The sequence below is a fragment of the Columba livia genome, chromosome 1 (genome assembly GCF_036013475.1).
Source record: "Columba livia isolate bColLiv1 breed racing homer chromosome 1, bColLiv1.pat.W.v2, whole genome shotgun sequence".
In the NCBI taxonomy this organism is placed as follows: domain Eukaryota; kingdom Metazoa; phylum Chordata; class Aves; order Columbiformes; family Columbidae; genus Columba; species Columba livia.
Genome location: NC_088602.1, coordinates 167098144 through 167114223, shown reverse-complemented (window position 1 = coordinate 167114223; position 16080 = coordinate 167098144). Strand labels below are relative to the sequence as shown.

Sequence of the window (16080 nt, the reverse complement as noted above, 5' to 3'; positions counted from 1 at the left end):
CCATGCCCATGGAGTGACTCGTGTCACACCGTGCTCCATGTTACAGCACTGGCCTCTGGCACGGGACTCATTCTGCAAGGCAAGAGTCAGGACTTAGACATCGCTTGGACATGCACAGGCTTGTTAACCACCACCAGATTCAGCACCGCTGGCCTGACACCCACGGTTGCAGGGGGTTCACCACAGGCTGGAATCTCCCCCGGCTGTGCTGCAAGGGGCAGCTAAAGCACTAGTGTGGGGCTGCCCTCGTGTGTCTGAGACCTGCTGTGTTCAGTGTGCCCTGAGGAGAGGACTCCTGCCTGTTGGCAGGATGGCAGAGAAACACCTAACCTGGCCAGAAGACGTGGGAACTAACGTACCCACCCATGGCACGTGAGCTCCCAGTTCAGCTCCTTCCTTCTGTGCCTGATTTGCAGCATCTCCAGCCTCTGTCACCCCCTCATGTGCCAAGTAAGCCCTGACCCTTCCAGCTTGAGGGTCTATGCAGCAGGCGTATCTCAATCTCCCCCTGAAGCTCTTCCATTTTGTGTAAAATCAGGTATTAATTAAAATCAAGTGTGAGAACGAACAGCCAGGCTTATACCTTGTAGGGTCAGCCATTTTCCTTCAGCCTCATGTTACAGCTAAACAATACGGTTCCCTCAGCCACAAAGCCAGCAGAAGTTCCTACATACCACGCCGTTACCTACGTCCTGTTCCCAGCTGTGGTGGGAGCCAGCACGGTGAATGTCATCGCTGAAGTGAGCCACATTAAAAACAAGGAAATAAAATCTTCCTACGTTTCAGTCTGATGTGCCTTCCCTGGCAAGGACCGCACAGCAGGCCATCAGGAACCACTTAAGCCAACCGCGCCACTGCAGTATAACCACATCCTCTAACTGCAAACCTGCCACTAATTACAGCCCTGGGGTGGACTCCCCAATGGCTACCGGATTCAGCCAAGCTTGCTGGGCAAGTACGTGGTTTGGTGTTCCCATCAGACCTTGTTCATGAGAGCAGAGTCCTCCCACATTAGTAGTTTCAGGCCACAAATGCTTATTCCTTTCCAGCAAGAGGATATTTGAGGTTTTCCTTATGTAATCTTGGGCTCTCAAATGCCTTCAGCACTTCAGAGAGGAGGTGCTGGGCATTGCTTACTGCTCATCTCCACTTTGGGCTGCCTGGGACCAAGGAAGCACCAGCACGTGCTGCAGCAGGGTGGCCTCAGCTTCGCACCCACGCTAAGCTGAGAGGCACCACACCAGCTGCATTTCAGAGATGCCCATGCTCATACCCAGACAGCTTTCCCCAACAGCCTGCATAAATGCTATTCACAAGTGCCTTCCTGGGTAGAACGGACCGTGCAATCACATACCTCAGGTGTTCTTCCCAGCTCTATAAAAACAAAGGTCCGCACTCACATCTGGTGCAACATCTGCTTGCAGGAAAATGCATCTAGTGGCAGGAATGCCATTGAATTGTTTTGAAAACTGATTTATTTGGCTGGCCAGGCTCAAATAAAGCAGGAGAAAATATATTGCTTGGGGTGGCTTACATATTTTGGTTGTTAGCAGATGTGCCCAAGGCTCAGGGAGATGAGAAGGTCACAATGAAGCTCATACATGTTTGTAATGGCTTTCAAATATCTGTTAAGCAGAATGAGACTGTTGTCCTTCCTCAGCAGTCTGGTTCACTAAAGCCCTTTGTACCAGAGGTTATGTCACCTGCTTATATCAATAATAATATTTGATGATAAGTTCTTCATGCTCATCAGGTGTAGTTTTATGACTTCACCTGCACAGAGTTAAGCCTTTTTGTTTCTGCAGCCACCATCCATTTGAAAAGTTGAAGAAAAGCCTCAGCCAGTGTGCAGTGACTCTCCCTCCCCCAGACTCTGCTTAAACACTGCAGCAGCTTCAGCTCCAGAGCTGTATCATCCTTTTTTCTACATACCACATCCTCAAATGATGTTTCAAGCCCAGAAAAAAATAGTAGCTGACAAAAACCCAGGATTTTAAGTTTCGAAGTTGTTCCAAGTAGGAGTCATCAGACTTGTCATCAGAAGCACAAACTTACATGCACAATCATGTGTTGTGTTATTTCAGATTCAGCCTAGAATAAATGAGATCAGGTCTTTTTGAAACTTCTGTATGCGATTGCAAGTGTTCTTCTTCTAAGTTTCAAGGTGATTAGAAGTTGAGAGGTTGGCTGTACTCACCAGGCCATAACCTCGCTGGGCTAACTGCCACGAGGAGTAAACTCTAAGATTTTGGCACCATTGATTTATAATAGTAAGCCTAATCCAACCCCTAACCAACAGTGTGCTCCAGCTTTCAGCAGCCCAGTCAGTAGTGTACCTGATCGCATTTTTCTCACCTTCTTTTCCTCGTGCCTCTACAGCCGCAGAGGAGCTCAGACCCTCAGCAAGGCAAGACCAGCTGGTAAGCAGCACCTTGCTGGGCTCCCAGCTGCTGGCTCCTGCTGAGTGTCAGGTCCTCAGAAACCAGGAGACTTGGTATTTTGGAAAGACACTGTGCTTCCCACCATGACTGTGGTTCCTGGTGTCTGCTGAGTTTGAGACTGAGCAGACTCAGGAGCTGTGAGTGTTTCCTCAGGATGCTGTGGCGTCCCAGCACCACCAAAGACTATCCCAAATGTGCGCACCTGAACCCCTGGCTCTCCATCGCAGGTTACTTAACATCATTCTTCCCAATAAATCTTAACCTGAATGCAAACATCTTCATTCATTGGTGGTTTGTTGGGGCTACTTTCAAATATAGTAGTTTTATAGATTAAAATTGTATAGGAAAACATATTTGCAAACCGCCTTATTTCTATTTGATACAATTAAAAATTATTTTCATGCAGTGGAGACAAGAACAACGGACATAAAGATGCACCAGACTGGTAATGCTTGATAAAGTTTATTTCAATAAGAGGACTGGTAAGGCGAGCAGGCAAGCAACTTAACAGTAAGTACAAATCTAATTTGTCTGTTGCTTTGAAATATTCCATGCTAATTTGATTATAGTAGCTTCCTAAATTAGTCTTCTCTCAGTAACTGCTCATTGTCCCACACCTCTCATTTTGATAGACGACTTTTCCTTTAACAATAACATAGTCGATCAATGCTTCATGTCCCCCAAACTGGTAAATCAAGTGCTCCCACCTAAAAAGACAATTATATGTTTAAGTCTATCCAGACTTAAAAGTAGGTCACATACCTAGTATACTTGGCAATTATAAAACATTTGCTTGAACCATTGGAAAACCCTATTCCCTGTTTACATGTTGATTTCTTGGTGCACGAATACAGTGCATGTACAAATCAGCAGAGAATTCCTTCCACAAAATAAACAGGTATTATCTTTAGATAATTTGTAATTAAGCATGGATTATTTGTAATATTAGCCCCCAAATTTTAGGCTCTATTTCCCACTGGAGTGATTAAGGAGGAGGAAAACGGGTCTAAAATGCTAGCAGTGTCCCTTTTTTTGGATGAAAATAATTTCTAAAGAACGAGGAATTCATTAACCTCTCCACTATCCACAATATGGTGGAAAACAAAGTCTCTTATGTTAAATCACATTTAAAGCAACAATGGAAGAACAAACCTTGATGAATTTATGATGACAAGATCCCCCTGCTTGCCAGTCTGTATGGAGCCATGTGTGTCCGATTTTCCCAGAGCATAAGCTGCGTTAATGGTGGCAGCTGCTAGTGCTTCATTCATTGACATCCTCATGTTTACGCAGGCCAGATGCATCACCATAGGCTAGTAGGCAAGTTAAGTGGAAAATGGGAGTTACCAGTAACACGAATAAAGCTGTTTGTGCCTCCAACCCCTAAGCACTCCCTCCTTGTGCAACAGAAGTTGTCCTGCATGATGTAAATCTTGCCGGCTCCAAAATGAGAACTCTAAAACCAGGAACTTCTAGAGCCTTTTTTATAATAGCTTCTCGATGCATCTGAAGAATAGAACCCCTTCTGGTTTCAAGAGTTTCTGGTAAAAAGTGCCAACTACATAAATAAGCATGCACAATTGCCTAAGCTGGGCATAGAGTTTTCTTTGCAGTTACAAAGACTGTTTTAAGTGCTCGAGATCTATACGCAAGTCGTACTGGTAAGACATTTCATAATTTTGTGGTGTTAAAAGTATTAGGAACAGCTTACCATTGAAAAACAGTATGCATTAGGATTAAAGTCACTGCCAAGAGCAACTATAACTCCTTCTTCTAACATTTTTCTAGCTGGAGGTTGCTTCAGTCTAGTGGGAAAAAGACACTTGTCAGTGCAATTTACTTAGTTATTACATGATAAATTACAAATAATCACTCGGTTTGGCTACATTCATGCCTTCAGTTACACTAATGCTTTGGAGACAAAAGGCCAAATTCTCCTCTTGGCTCTCTACCTGTCAGCCTATGGAAAGCATAAACAGGAACTGTGATCCGCCACTTTTGCAGTAACAGCATGTGGCAGCAGTCAGTGTGAACCATCAGGCTTCAGGCCACTGAAATTCTGGGCCAGAATTTTTATTCAGACCACTTAAGGATTTACAAGGTGAAAATCTTGTTTTCTGAAGAAAGTAATTTTCTAGTCCTTGTAGCTTCAAAGACAGGCTCCCAAACATTTGCAGTGGCATAAGTAATGCAATAGTCCTTTATTGATTCTGTTGGCAATTTGAAATAGTAAGTTGAGGCTGTGAATTTAATTTGTGTCGACTGGAGTATTTTCTCTCTTAGCAATGTTAATGCAAAAAAAATCTTCAATATCTGGAATAACCATTTCAAAATCTCTCAGCCACTGCATTAGTCTGAGTATGTGTTTGCAAGGGTGGGTACTAGAAAATACACTCTCTAAGAAGTTTTAGCCACAGTTGCTGTAAAGCTAATAGCGCCAAACATTGTGTCCAAAAAAATAAACCAGTGTAACAGTAAAAATGGAACCTCAGAGCAACTGCTGCTCAAAAAAGTAGTATGAAAAGCACTGCAGTTAGCAGAAAGGAACAATAAATGAGACCTCAATCTCTCCAGCTGCATTCCTTGGCCCACTTCTGGCCATCAGGTGAAGCCCTGGCTGCTACCGCTTCTCTTAAAACCAAGGGACAGTCTATGGGGCAGACCTCTTGAGGTCTGAGCTCTCACCATTGGGACTGAAGGAGCTGAGGGAGGTCAGCAAAGGATGCACCACATCACCTCACAGCAACTTCTACACACTGCGCAGCTGTTGGCCCTCTAATGGTCTTTTAACCCATTATCTGTTGTGTCTCTTCTTCATTTTTGGGCATATTAGACTGGGAGGCCTGCGTTCAATAGACACCAGGACAAACAAGGCCTTATCTCCTGTGGCTCATTATTATTTCCATCTGAGACTTATCCTGAGGTTATAAACCTCCCACCACACAGAGTGTCTGGAGCAACACTTGAGTTACATCCACAGCCTTTTCCACAGGTGGCTGCCTCTCTGTCGTCTCCTTTACCTCCCTGCCTGGGGGTCAGTTTGCAGGACCACAGGTCCTCTCCGAGATCTGTATCCTGGTGGTGCATGTAGTTGCAACCAGCCAGTGGTTCAAAAGCACTGGTGCAGGGCACAGACAGCTAACCACAAATAAACACAAACATGGACACACAAGTGGACACAGGTGACAATGGCACAAGCCTTAATGCCTTGGAAAGCAGACTGCTGAAAATAAACCAGAATTAGCTGAAGGATCTTCACAGGAGGAAAGATATTATTGGGTCATGGTCCTCATCATCTAGTTGGCTGAGTTTTGGCACTAGGGGTAAGCAGGTGATCCATCCATGTTTATCTGGAGTATCTGCATATGGAAAATAGTGTTCTTAAGGTGATTTCCCTCAGTGTTGCCTGGGTAAAACCAGAGGGGATTCTAAAAATGCTGCCCACAGTCTTTCAGCGCTTTAGATAACCAGAGGATCCAAGTCCTAGCAAAATCTTCTGCAAGAGAGAAAATACATACATTGCAGATTTAATTTGCCTGAAAAAAAAACAATACAGTTTAAAGGCTAAATGGATTAAAGAAAACCACTCTAGTTCCCTCCTTAAATGAATGCCCGATTATCACCTTAGCCTGACATAAGGGTTAAATACCAGTGTTGACTGAACCACTCAAAATCTACTGTGAGACTTCTCAGAAGTAGGGTATTGTTTCATTTTTGAGGAACTCCACCAAAACCAGGAGATGAGTAGGCTCATTCAGCTTTGTGATCATCTTCACTGATCCAGCTTGACCCTTAAGGCATAGATAAAAGCTTATGCTTTTATATTAAAAGACACTAAAACCATAAGTGTGGTTGTGCTGTTACAAAAGTTTTCCTCCAAGCCAGTGGCCTCACCTTAGCATGTAGGCAGTTGTTGGTAAAAGGACAGCAGCACACTTAGCTCTTGCCATCGCTGTGATACCTTCATCACTAACTTCTTCCAGGTGGCTGATAGCCCGGGCTCCCAGTTCAGCTCCAAGCTAAGCAAATGTTGAAGAAATTTACTCACCATTCTCAATTAATTCAGCAAAGCAATGTTGTTTTCAAATGACCGGAGGAGGGAATTCACTATTAATGTAAATTTACTAAAAGTCATGAAGACTGCTTGAAAGAACAAACCCAATACAGAGACAAAATATTTGCTAATTTACTACTGGAAAAGTTAATCACAAAAAGCTATTAACCATCCACTGAGTGAAAGCACACCTTCAGTGGTGTTTTTAACAGATGAACATGCAAACTATGGGTCAGCTATGGATAAAACCACTATCCACTCCTGTTCACAAAGTATCCAGCAAAAAAGGGCTGACAAAGCCGACCCTGGCTGCAAAACTAGTAGGGCAACTGCTGCCTTCAGTGGCGAAACACCAAAAAGGTTTTCATGATCCATCAAGTTTTGGTTTTGTTTGTGGTTATTTTTTTTTATTTTGTTTGTTTTGTTTGTTTTTCTCTCATTAGTTGGGGTGTTTTTGTTTTTAAATACAGCAGAGAATAACTTGAGCAGACCTCACAGGAAGGAAGCGATGTTTAAATGGTGGTGAAACATGGTCTCAGAGTAACTTTATCAGGATATTTGGGAGCACATTTTTGACTAAACCATCCCTCTGAGTGTGCTCATCACACATCTGACTTGTTGCTGCTAACGGGGCACTTAAGGAAAAAAGATTTTTCAAGTTGCATAGAAACCATGTTTTTGTCATTCTTGGGTTTGCAGATATCCACCTTCCCCATCTGTATCCCATGTGGAAGATAAGCAAAGTCAGCGTTTGATCAGGCAGCACGTGTTAGTCCTGGAGCTCAAGGCTTCCTCCCATGTCCTTAACCCAGAGCTGCACAGGGGCTGCACTTTCTGTCATCTGATAGAAACAGATATATATGAATGGTCTATTTTATAAAGTCTTAGAAAACTTTGGGTTTGAAAACTGCAATTATTTCAAAGATTCAGCTCTCACGAAAGCAAAGCAAAAAGCAAAAAAGGCTTAACTGGATGTTAAGAAAGACGTACCTCAGCAGATTTCATCGGATGGAGTTCATCACCATGGAAGTTAATCTGTAACCCTATATCTTTTCCAGCTTGAAGAATTCTCCTAGTAGAATCCAGATCAAAGACTCCCTTCTCACAGAACACATCTATATTGTTAACATGTATTTCACCACTTAGTTTGAGTTCTTTCAGTTTAGGGAGATGGTTATTGATAATGTCATCTGTGGCTTCTCTAGCAGTTTTCCCTCTAATGAAAAGAAAATGTTACAGATCCATAAGAACTACATCCTTGATGTCTGGCAAACATTCAAATTATACATACAATTACTAGCTTTTTTAAGAAAATTATGCAAATAAGAATCACTCAACTTTCCAATCAAAAAAATTAAAACTACGGTAATTCAGGTACTCAAAAAAACACTAATTACTTTCCACTCAAAGAATATTAGATTGTATTACTAGATTTTTTTATAAGGTTACCTTATTGGATGCTAACCAAGACATGGGAGCCTTAAAATGAACTCTTCTGCTTTCTTATTCATGTATTCTGACCTACTTATACTGTAATGTAAAACGCATTTAAAATATGTATATTATTATTTAACTATTTTGAATGGTATTAATACAATATTCTTATGCAAGTATGAAAGCTCAAAGGGGATATGCAGCACAAATCATTATTTTAAATTTACCTCTCCTCCTTTTATATCATGCGGAGTGATGGCTAGATAACTCTTTCTAAATCAGAGGGGTCTTGATTTGCCAAAGTCAGAAGCATTTATGAACCCTCTATTACACAAAGATAACCCAGGAGAGATCAGTAAATGCCTTTGAGAGAGGGAACGATCCCAAAATGTGCAGCTGAGTTACCAGTTTGCAATTTTAAGATCCAAAGATAAGTGACATACTGCAGCTAAATGTCTGTGACGTCTCAATCCTCATTTCAGGCACTGTATTTTTGTATATTCAGAACAGTATTATATGGGTGCCACACGTGGGCAAGTTGGGAGCTTTACAGTGGCAATATATTCAAGGAGCCAAATTCTGCTCTGATTAACAGGCTGTGCAGTTATAAAGCTGAGCAGAATCCAGCTTACGGTCCTTTTATTCACGTCTCACTGCAATGGTCATTGGGGTTGCTCAGCTTTTTAGCATGCCAAGTCTCCTCCTTTTCCTTCTTTTATTCAGCAGTCTGTGCAGGAATTTGGACTGAAAGGTTAGGATCAGAGAAAAGACAAACCAGAGGAAAACATAAGTCTTGGTTTCACTTTTTTGGGGGCATATAATACCCCAAAATTCAAACTGACATTGCTTTAATGCAAGAGACTTCTACTCAGGAAATCACTTTGAAAGTTTCTTCCTACAGATGAAAAGTGCATAGCGAGGCTTTGCCAATTAAAAAAAAAAATTAGAATCAGACATCCTCAGAATCACTGATTTGATTCAAAATGATGACTGGATACATGACAGACCAGTTATTTCCTTGCCACCCTGCTGTGAGCTTTTTAGGTTCAATTCCTAAAGAACTGGAAGTTCTGAGGCTTGAAACGCTTTTAAAAGTGATAGACAGGAACAAGGATCACTACAAACAGAGCAGCCTTATTTTTCCCTAGGATGGCTTAAACTAAGGTAGCCTGCACTGTTTGGCACACACTTCAGTGAGTACTGCCTGCTACCAATGCACTGTATCATAGTCCTACAGAATAGCTGTGTTTGTAAGGATGTCTGGAACTCATCTGATCCAACCCCTGGTGCAGAGCAGGGTCAATTTGAATAATGTGTCAGTGGTGCCTTCTAGAAGCAGAAAATCAGACTGAATTACTGTATATCGAGAATCATGAACAGATACATGCAGCAAGTTCTCAACATCTTCTCAAAGCTAATTTACAGGTGAGAAAAAAGAATAACCAGTGCTGGCAAGTCTAGAGTAGGCTCATCTTAAGACTCCATAAAAGACATATTGAAGCTTTATAAGACATAGAATCATAGAATAGTTTGAGTCGGAAGGGACCTTCACAGATCATCTAGTCCAACCCCCGCTGCAATGAGCAGGGACACTTCAACTAGATCAGATTGCTCAGAGCCCCGTCCAGCCTGGTCTGGAATGTCTCCAGGGATGGGGTGTCTACCACCTCTCTGGGCAACCTGGGCCAGTGTTTCACCACCCTCAATGTAAAAAATTTCTTCCTCATGTCCGACCTGAATCTCCCCTCCTTTAGTTTAAAAAACATTGACCCTTGTCCTTTCACAACAGGCCCTGCTACAAAGTCTGTCCCCCTCTTTCTTGTAGGTCCCTTTTAAGTACTGAAAAGGCTCACTAAGGTCTCTGCGGAGCCTTCTCTTCTCCAGGTTGAACAACCACAACTCTCTCAGCCTGTCCTCACAGCAGAGCTGTTCCATCCCTCTGATAATTTTTGTGGCTCCTCTGGGCCCCCTCCAACAGGTCCATGTCTTTCCTGTAGTGGTTTCATGCCACATATTGCAAGACTTGGCAACATGGAAGAGTTGACACTTTCATCAATTAAATGAACTCTCTGGTGATGCTTCTGCTCTAAGAGGCCAGACTTGCAGCAGTAAATTAAGCCAAGTGTAAGAAAGCAAACAAATGGCTTAGCAAGTCCCACAGGGGTCTAAGCAGCATGTTCCATAATCAAGCATGACATTCTTCTCTTGTTTCACATTAAGCAGAATGATTTTAAATTGATTCAGTGTTAGCAGATAGGCAGTAACAAATTTGCATGAATATGATCATTCCAAACCCATTAGATTATTAGACTTTGAATGCCTATCTAGTCAAGAATTACCATTAAGAACCTACAAAAAAGGGCATTACATTTTAGGTCCTATATAAATGAAGAAGATTTAAATAAAAATAGTTATATCAATCTTATTCTTTTGTTTGTATCATTCATGTGTAACTGAACTACAGGGCAGTCTTATGGAATATAATGATGAAAGAAAACTGGCATGAGCTTAAGTGACTTGGAAGATGTCTGTTTAACAGCTTCTAGAACCTACAAGATCATCATCTCATCTGCATAAATAATATCAAAGAGCAATTTCCAGCCCCAAGCCTGCAGGCATCATGTTCCTCTTGCGATCCTCCACAATTACTGAAGCTGCCGGAAATTCAGAGTTCAAAACTGAAGCTCAACAAAGCGGGATGTCTCCCTCAGCACGTTACTGGCCCAGATGTTCAGCAGCCAAAGGCTGAGGACTCTGGCTCTGAACATCAGGCCTTGGATCAGGGAAGAACTGCGGGATTCCTCCTGGCCAAGATAAAAACCCGAGGCAGAGACTAAGTTTGAAGGGTAGCAGAAAATTCAAGCAAAATATTCTAGACATAAACCTTTGAATGAAAAGAGGATTTAAGAAGACCCAAACTGGAAAATATAGATAATTCAGTATTTCCTTCAGGAAATTTCCTCAAATGCCCAACTACCTTTTATCCTTGCTTAAAACACAATATCCTCACTACCTGTATTTTGTTATGCTTGACGTGCATCAGTGGGGACTGAACTGTGCAGACAGTGAGATGGTACACCTGTCTTTTTAATACATAAGATTTGAAATATTTGTAAAAACACTGGAATTTATTTCATTAGTTTATAGAAATGATTGAAATATTTTTGTGGGAAAGACTATCAGGATTTTTACTGAAATCCTCCCAAGGCTTTCTAGGGGAGAAGGAAACGAAGAGCTAAGAATTATATTTGGGCTAAAATCTCAATTCTATTTTACGATTAAGTCCTCCAAATTTCAGTAGAACTTCCTGAAAAATATATTTGATGTTTTCAGCAGATTTTAGTTACTTTATTCCTGACCATCTTCCAGTTACTGAAGGAATCCTTTTAAACAGTTACATTAACAAAAGATAATTTCCCATCCTGCCCCAAATATAAAACAATTAGCCTGCAAATAATTTTTTCTAGGTCATGTTTTCTTGAATGTTGGAAAAGGCAGATTTTTGGGGGGAGTATTTTATTTTTAATTAACATCTCTTAATTATTGCCACAGTATCTCTGTGATGCTAGGCCTGCCTCCACCTTACATGCCATGTTTTGCAGCAGCCTACTGCTTAGTTTGGCAAAACATACATTTCACATACACCTACTTAGTTAAAACTCCTCATTAATTCTTTCATACAATGCAACCTGGTAACTTGAAGATGCTATTTTCATCATAAAGAAAAAAGTGTCAAAGTGAGAAAGGCTTGTTATGGTATGTCTACTTGAGCTATCAAAATAGTTGTGATTAAGCCCACTTGATCTTCTACTCATCTCATACCTGTAAGATACAGGCAATTCTTCATTGCATGGAAGCACAATTAAGCTTTGTTCACTGAGGTATAAAAGGATTAAATACAATATATTTTTTTTCTGTTAGCTGTTCAAAATAAAAGCTCATGGCAGAGACTGAACTTGAAGGGTAGCAGCAAGCCCAAGTAGAAGAACTTTCTGTACAGGAAACCCTGTAATCCATGTTATATTCAGAGTGAGCACCAGCTGAAGGCAGTGATTCTGTGCTAAGCTTTTACTGGCATTTAGTAGCCCTTAAAAAAATGCTTCCCCATCTTCCTTCAAATTAAAATTTAGGAGAGCCTTAGGTAAATATTTGCTTTCATTTCAAATATGTTATATTTTAGGAGGGCTGGGCAGAAGAAACCTTTCTGAAAACAACAACCAATTTTCAATGCAAAGCAGTAATACTTAAAAAGAGCAAGAAAAACCAAGTCATATTACTTCGGCACAGAGTGAGCTCCACAGTACGTTGAAGAAATGCCAATATCCATGGATTGCTGAGCACGTTCGATCACCCTGAGCATTTTAAGCTCTGTTTCCAAGTTTAAGCCATATCCACTCTTGCACTCAACAAGCGTAGATCCTGCTCTGCGCATGCGTTCAAGACGGTGTTTGAAAGTATTGAACAGCTCTTCTTCCTTGGCTTTCTGAGTATGTTCCACGGTAAAATGTATTCCTCCTCCAGCCTGGTGGATCTCCATATAGGATGCACCTGCCAGCTTGGGGAAAAAAAAGAAAACAAAAACCAATCCCCCATACAATTAGCTATTAAATGTGCATTTTCTATCCAAGGGACACTGGAAAGTGCTTTGAGGTCCCTTTGTAGTAAGAGAGAAGAAAGGAGGGGGCTGAATCCTCATTAATTCTTCCTCTCTTTCCTTCCTCTTCCCTCCACTTAAGTGAAGAACTGATGTAAGAAGCAGCACAAAGAGAATTACTCTGAAGTTTTGCTTCCCGCTGAGCCCAAAGGGAAAACCTATATCTAGCTAAAAAATTCATTTATGTGGAAAAAAAAAGGAAAAATATCAAGATTTAGATGGTAATAGAAGGCAGTACTCCTGTATTGCTTCAATCAGTGCCAAAATTTATCAAGGCTGGCTGAAAAAGCTGCAGTTATACTCCTCTCTCAGCCTACTAGTATTAAAAAGTCATCCTTTCTCCCTCAGTTAGATTATCTGACAGAAGTGATATATTTTTCCATAGATGAAAGGTGGGAGTCACTAGAAAGTAGAAATAGTTAGTTATGCATAATTAAAAAAAAAAAAAAGAGAGAGAAAGAAAAATCCAGCCGTGTAATTTTATGCCATTACCTTCATTGCAAACTCATGAACCCTATCACCAGCCCACAATGGGTGTGTATGTGCATCTACCAGGCCTGAAGAAAACAAAGTAAACATACACTAAGGTTATTTCACTGTGTAAGAGAAAACATTATGAACATGCAAGCAAACGAAGTGTAGAGCAGAAGCTCCCCTACAAAGCCTCTATTGGTTAGAAGAAAAAGAAAAATCAAACCAGACAAAATCTAGGATTTTCTTCAAAGGCTATTAATTTTCTTTCTACTTTTTTTCCATATGACACCTTATGTAAAATGTCTCTAAGTAAGTGCATCAGTTGCTGAGCTTTTCATTTTGTTTTGATGACATTTTCAAACTGTCGAAGAAATTATATATTACTAAATTCATTACAAAGGTCATTAGACTTTAAGTCCAGGTTCTTTACAAAACACAGCAAAGTGTTTAGGCTGGGCTTAGAACGTGATTACTCTAGCAATAGTCCACTTATTCCAGCGGGAGCTTTTCCTATGAGCTGTGAAACCAACTCTACTGAATGCCCGAGGCCACTGCAAACAAAACAGTGGTCTAACAGCTCCTGTGCCAACACCACTTGTGAAGTTTAACATGCAATATACTTGCCCAGGTTTATTTTTTTATCAGGGAAAGTTGCAGCTTCTGTGACTTAAAATCCTGTGCTGCCCTTTTGCCTTAAACCAGCTGTGGGCAGGAGGGAGAGTCTGAGCCCTGGTGTTGAAATGGTACAGAAAATAGAGGCGACTCTGAAAAGTCACTCAGCAGGACAACTACTTTACTGCTGTGATCTATGACAGAGAGAAACAGATGTAAGATGAACCAAGAGGAGACAGAGCTCCACTATGAAGCCCCCCAAAAAATCCCTAGTGCTGGAATTTTCTCTTTGTAGCACTCCGAATGAAGAAACTACAATACTCTGCCCCTCAGTGCAAGATACTGTCAAACCAGTACTGAATACAGTCTCGAAGTGCTTGCTGCCATTCAGCATTTTGACATTATGAAAAAATAAACTTACCTGGTAACACGCACTTCCCAGAGCAGTCAATTACTCTTTCAAATGTTGCTTCTGAAAACTGATTGCGAATAACATCTGCCTGGCCCACAGCTTTGATACAACCATCTCTGCAAACAACAGACAGCGACCAAAGGCAGCGTGAGCCTGTTGAGAAGTCAAGCGCTCATTGTCAAGAGCTCCTGGAGCAAGAACTCTGAAAGCAGAGGTAGGGACTTTCAGCCTGACTCAAGATGCACACAGGAGGCGGTTTGCTAATTTTACAGACACACAGAAAATGATGGGGTAATGCCATACATTCTAAGTTGTTTCCCATAACACTTGTAATATCCTCTGCTTAGATCCCTCAGGACAATACCTTGGTACTTTTGTTCTATTTTCTGCTAGACAACATTATTTTTCTCTTGTGGATACAGCACTCCTCCAGCAAGTACCTGCAAAATGCACCTCACAGAAATCGAACTGTCATCTCCAGCCTCCATTGCCTGGACGTGACTCCTACCCTTGTGCCCTTGGAAGCCACAGAGATAATTCTCTTTGTGGCTGATATTCAGTAAACCAGCAATTTTCTCCCAGTGAAGCTCAAGGATGGTGCTGGGAATCCTACACTGCATCTGAGAGATCCTCTCCAGCCACACATGGAGCGACGCTTCACCTACACAAGAGGGGCTTCCCAGGGCACAAGCGGCTCCTCTGTCCTTTCAGCCTTGTCTTTCTCCAGCTCTCAAGCCATTGGAATTGTAACCAGGAGTCACCATGGGCACCTGACTGAAGGCATCCCCACACTACACAGCAGAATTTTTGGGAGAGAAATGGCAGCTAGGACATTTAGAAATGGCAGAGATGTAATTATTTAGGTTAATTATTAGCTATAATTCCTTTAATTACAGAAATTATTTATATGATCGTTATTCGTTCATGTCAGTTCACCTACAAACAATGCAGAGGCCGCAGAGAGCAGCAGTTACAGAATCACAGAATGGTTAGGGTTGGACCACCATCAGGCTAGAAGTTATCTTTACGAGGCTAGATGTACAAATACAGCATGATAAAGGAAGTTATCACGACAAGGATTGAAATAATCAAAATTTCGAAGGCACATTTCAGTGCAGGCAGGATGGCTGCAGTCCCACCACCACCGGGCACAGACAAGCACCGGGCATGGGCAACCACTGGGCACAGACAAGCACCGGGCACGGGCAGGCTGGCAGCCGGCGGACAGGCTGTGTGGACGCGGGCAGCCCGCGGAGACCCGCTCCCGGCGCGCCCCCCGCTCCCGCCACCGCTCCTGTCCCGGCCCCGCGGCCGCCCCCGCCCGCACTCACAGCCCCACCACCAGGCTGGCGCCCCGCAGCACGGCCAGGCTGGCGGCCCCGTCCCGCAGCAGGAACTCCTCGCCCCGGCCGCAGACCAGCACCAGCTGCTGGGCGTTCTCCAGCAGGAGCCGGTGCCGGCCCGCCATAGCAGCGGGCAGCGCGGCGGGCGGTGCGGGGGGCGGCAGCCGCTCGGATCAAAGTCCCCCGGGGCGGCGCGGGAGAAGCCGCCTCCTGCCCCGCTGGGCTGCCCCGCCTCGGGCCGGGCCTGGCCCTGACCGGCACCTTGCCCTGAATATCACGCTGCGCTTGTTGGTCATAGAATCATGGAACCATTTTCGTTGGAAAAGACCCTCAAGATCATCGAGTCCAATGATTAACCTCACATTGGTACTAAACAATATCCCTAAGAACCTCGTGTATATCTCTTTCACACACCTCCAGGGATGGTGACTTCACCACTTCCCTGGGCAGCCTGTTCCAATGCCTGACAACCCTTTCTGTGAAGCAGCTTTTCCTAATATCCAATCTAAACCTCCTCTGGTGCAACTTGAGGCCGTTTACTCTTGTCCTATCACTTGCTACTTGGGAGAAGAGACCAACACCCTCCATGCTACAACCTCCTTTCAGATAGTTGCAGACAGTGATGAGGTCTCCCCTCAGCCTCCTTTTCTCCAGGC

General features: G+C 42.7%; 1 protein-coding gene across 1 annotated transcript; it reads right to left on the bottom strand.

Annotated features, from left to right (window-relative positions):
* Positions 1–2887: 2887 nt before the first annotated feature.
* AMDHD1 (amidohydrolase domain containing 1) lies at positions 2888–15595 on the bottom strand. The gene is made up of 9 exons (XM_065043348.1): positions 15413–15595; positions 14091–14197; positions 13076–13140; positions 12207–12484; positions 7486–7711; positions 6336–6460; positions 4153–4246; positions 3594–3754; positions 2888–3148 (listed from the first exon to the last, which is right to left on the bottom strand). Exons 1-9 carry the CDS (start codon positions 15547–15549, stop codon positions 3034–3036), a joined length of 1308 nt encoding a protein of 435 aa, XP_064899420.1. The 5' UTR covers positions 15550–15595; the 3' UTR covers positions 2888–3033.
* Positions 15596–16080: the final 485 nt, after the last annotated feature.